Source organism: Pygoscelis adeliae, unplaced genomic scaffold (assembly GCF_000699105.1).
Source record: "Pygoscelis adeliae isolate BGI_AS28 unplaced genomic scaffold, ASM69910v1 Scaffold196, whole genome shotgun sequence".
In the NCBI taxonomy this organism is placed as follows: Eukaryota; Metazoa; Chordata; class Aves; order Sphenisciformes; family Spheniscidae; genus Pygoscelis; species Pygoscelis adeliae.
This window is the reverse complement of record NW_008824936.1, coordinates 1,243,066-1,249,461: the sequence shown is the minus strand read 5'-3', so window position 1 is coordinate 1,249,461 and position 6,396 is coordinate 1,243,066. Positions and strand designations below refer to the sequence as shown.

Here is a 6,396-nt window from a genome sequence, read left to right as displayed (position 1 = left end):
TTTCCAGAGCTTAAATTGATGTAAACGCTTTGCTGCTAAGGATTCGTTCTGGTCACTTTCATTAAAATGTTGAAGTTTTTTCTCCATGCTTTCTTAAGCTGTATTTGCTCTTAAGTAATACAATATGGTAAGGACTTTGAAATAAATTATATCTCCAGACACACAATGTTAGGTGGATCGATAAATGCCCTATGACGTCTACTATACATCATAAAATTTCTATCATAACCTGTTTAACAAAGCTTTTCTTCTTGGACACCAAGAATTTCATTCAAAGCATTTTACATATTGCATTACTTATCAAAACAGAGGATATGTAAACCTTGACATTTGTTAAAAGACCCAGGCTTTAACCAAAAAAGACCAGAACAAATCAATAGCAGAAAACAGATTAAACAACAGAAAAGTGACTGCTTAGAAATAGAAGCATGTTAACTTAACCCAAGACAAGCTTTCAGCACATACTCAAAAGAAATGGTTATTTGATATATACAGGCACCTGGAAATCTCTCAGACTATACTGGAGCTTCATCTAGTCAAATATTGCAATTAAATGAAAGTACAGTAAATAACTGTTACAGCCTGTCTTCCAAAGCCTAGTTCAGGGTAGGAGAAATTAAATTGCTTTTCTTGGCTAAGATTTTGTTCCCATATGAATGCGTATTACAATAACTGTATATCATGTTAAATTATACTTAATACACTTGCCAGGTTCTATTTAATTCTAGTACCAGTAATGGTAAAAATTATTATTATTATGGTTGTCAAAAGTACCAGTACTTTATAGAGTAAAACCAATGTAATAGCTCTAATTTATTTTTAGTAAAAATACTTATAGATGGGCTTGAAACAATGTGAATCTTTCTGTTGTTGCCTTTGAGTAAGGCCCACTACAAATATACTCATGGAACATAACATGAAAAGAAAGTATCTGATCATGCTTACAATTATTCATAAATCACAAATACACATGTGCATACCTATGTGTGTATGTATGCGTACTAATGAAAGATATGCCTTACAGATCTCTTTATATTTATAGCAAAATATGACTTTAAATGTCACCTTTTATTTTACCAATCAAAAAGTTCTGATAATAGTAATTTTATTCACTCATATGTGCTAATACATGAACCGGTTGTCTTGCAAGACACATTGCAGTTTAAGGGAAAATGGAGCTATTGCAAATCCAAGCTTGCTGTAAAAACTGTTCACATAATTAGCAATGCTGTAAGAGAAATCTATAAGCTCTCTCAAAAAAACTCTTGAGGTTGAAGTAAGACTTTCAAATAAAGCACACCCTGAAGAACAGTTAAAGGATCTCACGGAGATTTTTAATCTTTTCATAACACCTGAATATCTGACCTTGCAGCACTTCAGGTGTATGCTTGGTAGAACATTTTAAAAAACGCAAAATATTTTCATTTGCTATCAATCGTTGTTTTTGGTGAATCTTTGCTTTATTTCTCTGTACATTGAACTAAGTATCCTTCCCACTTTTTATTATTTTCTCCCCTTTTCTTAAAATAAAAAATCTCATAAAGCAGTAAAATTGCACAACTTTCCTTGAGCAGGTATAAATGTATTTATGTCCAAGTATAAGAAGCAAAGCACAATAAATATAAGTAAAGACAACAAATATAAGTGAAACAAATATAATAAGGAATCAGTTGCCTATTCATTTTAATATGCTTGTTTGTTTGTTTAGAAAAACAAAGCTGTATTTTTAAGGAACATTTCTAGGTTCAGTCTCTTAATTCAAAGTGACATTGTCATCTCTTAAGAGACTCTCTTGTCTTCCCTCATCCCCTTGATCTAGACAAAATTCTAACCATCTGCTAATGGAGCTGTCTTTATTGAATATTTCTGAAATAAAAAAAAATGCCTGTTTGAATAATGTAGAATCAGAAAACCTGTTGTAAACACAGGTATTCACAACAAAATAACTGAGTTTTAGTTTTAATTTATATGTAGTGTTTTTACTTCTTGCAAGACTCTAGCTAGGTGCTTACTTTCTACTTAAGTACAAAGCTGCTCTTAGTTCACCACAAGAATATTCATACCTAGATTTTTCACTGAAATAACAAAAGACATGAATTAAAAATAAGCACAGTAATTTGTGGGCACTTGTATGATAAATCGGGTAAGTCCTATATTTGCAATGCATTCCATTCCTATATTTCCATTTTTCTTTCTGTTTGTTCTTCCATTAAACTCTAGGAGAAAGAACTGCAATAAAAACCTTTCTCATATTTAACTAATACCTTCACTGTAAATTAGGTATTTCTTTGCTTTATGACACAGGTTTTCAATCATAATTAATATTTAAGCCACTAGCAGTCTGTAAAAATAACATCTGAGAATTAGGTATAATATGAATAGGAGTAAGCAAACTTCACTATGCTTATATGCCAGTCTGACTCATGTCTGTGTTTGAGAATTCTTCTTCAGGGAATAGGCTGTTGGATCTCCATGCCAGTTCTGTCTTTCATCAGTCCAGTTAGACTGATAACTGGAACAGCAGTGCTGATAATAATACCCATCCTTAGTACTAGTTAGCAGATATCAAAAGTGCTTTATCAGAAGAGCAAGCATAATTATGCCCATTTCAAAGATGGGAAGATGGGACATACAAAGGGAGTGATTTACAACAAACCTGTATTGTAGATATTTCATTCTAAATTAGTTGATCATTCCCTAGAATTGTTTTATTTTATTTGGCTGGAAGTTCTGAGAACTGTGTGAAGGATGGAAAGAAAGAATACAGAGTAGTTTATGCTTTGATTCAGTTTGTCTAGATCACTATTGTATAGTAAAGTTTAAAGCAGACCCTAGGAAATCTAACCAGCACTTCAGGTGAGATAAAGAAAAAGAGATCTGTGACTGTCAGACTTTGGGATAGCCTCTGATTTATTAAACCTGCATTCAAGAGAGCAGAGAGTCTACACCTTTAGAGTATCTGGGATTTTGCAAAAATACCTTCAGGCTAAGGAAATTATCCTGCTCTGTTACTGAGGGTCTCCAAATCCTGAGCTATGATTCTCACAGACATCTAAAACGTTGTTTTGTCAGACAGCTTATATGCACTCAAGATTAATAAGTTATTACATTTTACTCACAAAATATTTGACTACCCTCTAAACAATGCATAAATCAGTTACAATTAAAAATAAAGTTAAAAAATTGTGAACTTTTGACTCTGAAGTTTAGACAAGCACAATTCATGCTATCACAGACACAGCTGTTATTCTGCCAAAATAAAAAGAAATATTAGTAATTTATGAAGACTTTTCACAAGTTTCTTGTAGCAAATTACAGCAAGTCTTTGGGGATTTTTTAATGGAATAATAATATACATTTCATACTAATGGAAGGATGCTATATCCCTTCCAATGAATTGCATATAGTTATAAGTGGAAAGCCAGAAAACCTGCATTTACAGATTTCTAAAATCATGAAAATAATATTTAGCAGCACAGACAGGTTCATAAACAAGTGAGATTGTTAGTCCAGAAATAATCCAGATTAGGCAATTAGGATGTGGTTGACTTCCTGTTTTGCTACATTGACTCCATCACTTCTAAACTAATTTTCAAATTTATTAATGGTGGTTTTGTTCTGGCATTTGTATTTATTCTGTCTTAAAAATCATGTAATAAAAAAATATTTGTTTTGTCAAAATACAGAAATAAATAACTGGTATGTCTAGTTTACCTTTATTATTGATACAACCTTGAAGATGAGTGCATAGGAAAATCAGTCTCAAGCATAATTTAGCCCCAAACTTCCAGTCTAAACATGCAATATCTATTTCCTTTTTTTGTTGTTGTTAACAAAGAACATATTCCAGTCTTAATTGTTTTTGTTGTTTAACAATGTCTGCAACTTCAGAAAACATCTCTTTAAATTAAAAAAGGGGTGCAACTTTTTTTAATATTATTACCATGTTAGATTTATTTTGAAGTTTCACTAAATTAACCACTTAATTTACTAATTTGAGGATTTCAGCCTTCAGTGAATATGTTATGGTTCCCAGTCAGAAGAATTAATGGAAAGTTTACTGCTTGATTAAATAACTTTATTCTTTGCTCTTTAACAAAAGCCTTTCTGCACCAGAGAGATCTGCTACCATTTGAGGTGTTAAATGAAAAGATCCAAAGACAAGGAAACTGGGAATCCTGTAAAGGCAAGACATTCGTATTTTAAACCTTTATCAGGTAGACCTAAAGTTATACATTTTAAGAAAAAAAACCAATCTACTACATCTGTAGAACCATAAGAAAACAAACGGACATCATGTTAAAAATACTTGAAAGCTCTTGATTGCAAAAAGAGAGAACTATTTCGTAAAATACATTTGCAATAATTTAAAACTTCATAAAAAAGGGAACTGTAGGCTGATAAAAGCTCCTGACATTTAGATCTAGCAGACTACAGAAAAGCATCCATGAGAAAACAAAGAAGTTCTTACTGTTTGAAATTTATAGCTATGTTGTATATATTAGTAGATAGAATTATATTCAGTCATATGGTTTAAGCTGTTTTTTAATCTTTTGGGGACTCTTTATTGTGAGAAATTTAATTTTGCTATTTAAAAGTACTAAAATGTTAAAATACCAAAAATACTTACTAAAAATATGTAGTTAGTAATCTTTTCCTTTGATAGGTGGCAAAAAGATGTTTGTAAAATTTTTATTTTATAAGCTAAGATAGCATGTTAATATTTTTATATATATACATATATATAAAAAAAACTGCTGTGCTGTGAACATCATATCATTCTATTGCAAAGTTTGAGTCGTCTTCCACAGATGCTTTCTTCCTTACAGACGCCTAAGAAAGATATTTCCATCTGTAAAGTGTTGGTTTGTGTAAAATAAATATCATACCTTTGGTCAGGTTTAGTGGTTATTTTATTTAAACAATTGTCGTAAGTATTTTGTAGAAACGACTGTCTAAATTACTCAAGACATGCATACATTTCTGTATGCATGACAATGAAAGTGATTATTTCATGTATTTTTATGTGTGCTTAAACTTGCTATGGCACCATTCAGCATCAAAGTTTAAGTATTCCTGGGCTTTGGAAAAAAGAAATCTCTCTCTTTTATTTCATCTAATATAATAAAACAATAACTTGTTAATTAGAGATATCTTCTGAACTAGTTCTTCATCCACTTGAAGGATGAATGACATTACTAGTTTCTCTGTCAAAAGCATTGCTTATCTCTATATGTGTTTAAAATGTGTTCAAAATGGATTGATAGTGGCACTTTTAAAAATATGATAATTTTGTGTAGTAATTTTCCTGTCTATTTTGATAAGGAGTTTGTTTTTAGAAATGTACTACCTTGTGAAAATACTTGTATTACTTTTAAAACAGTTAGTGATACATAATTATAAAAGTTGTGTGCTATCAAATTAGATATTATTATCTTAAAAAGAATATGACGCAGTGAAATCAGGAGTTTTGTTTGTTTGTTTTTTAATTTCACATGTCTGTTTATTGTTTAGAAAAGAATATAACTGCTCCAGAAAAATCACATTTGGGTCCATCTCATAAAGAACGGATATCATTTCGAGACCATCCAGTGCAGCTCAGCGGAGGATGGGGAGCAGGCAAAAAAAGGCAAAAGCTTAAAAATATTAGCTGAATATTGGAGATAATTTAACTAGTTGATTTAATCAGATATGGAGAGCATATGGAGAGCTGTTTCTTTTTAAGCCTGTGAATATCAATTTTTGGATTCCTGTTTATTACCAATATAAACAGTTTCAGTTAACTGCATTTGACTTATTTTATTATACATGGTTACAGTGGTTTGGGTTGGGTTTTTTTTTGTCAAAGTATTTTATACCTGTCAGTAAGTTATCATAGTTTGTGTTTTCAATTGCTTATATGTTCATGTGGTGTAGAGTGCAGAACTGATTAACCCTGCAAGGATTGTTGTACAGTGAATAAGTTTAGGCTTGGTTATAAGAACTGCTTGAGATGTGCAAATATAATAATGGTTCACGCTCATGTGATGTATGTTACATATGAAAACACTGAATTCTCATTTTCTTACAAATAAAATACATGCTTGCAAACTGTGTTGTGAGCTATAACAGCCAGCAATGCCAGTCTTAGAGAAGTCTGTTTAGAATATTTTACTGAAGCAGCAAAAATTTGCAGCGACCTACAAATGGTGGGGATGCATTTATCTTTTTTTAGTAATATGAGAAGTCCTCTAGAGCTTTCATCCTGAATTATGGTCATAATATGATAAAGCAGCCTGTTATAGTTTTATACTTTCAAAGACTTCTAACATTTTCCTAGAGGGTTAAAGAAAAAAATAAATTTACTAGGTTCTCATTTTGTTCTGGGGTAATGTAACATTACATCTACACGACACT

The 6,396-nt window shown here is 31.3% G+C and overlaps 1 protein-coding gene across 1 annotated transcript in view; it reads left to right on the top strand.

Annotated features, from left to right (window-relative positions):
• The window catches only part of LRRIQ1 (leucine-rich repeats and IQ motif containing 1), a 116,623-nt gene extending 110,969 nt beyond the window's left edge, over positions 1-5,654 (top strand). The window contains exon 26 of the mRNA XM_009325353.1: positions 5,515-5,654. Coding sequence (XP_009323628.1) covers positions 5,515-5,654 — 140 coding nt within the window. The remainder of the gene's footprint in view (positions 1-5,514) is intronic.
• The last annotated feature ends 742 nt before the right edge of the window (positions 5,655-6,396 follow it).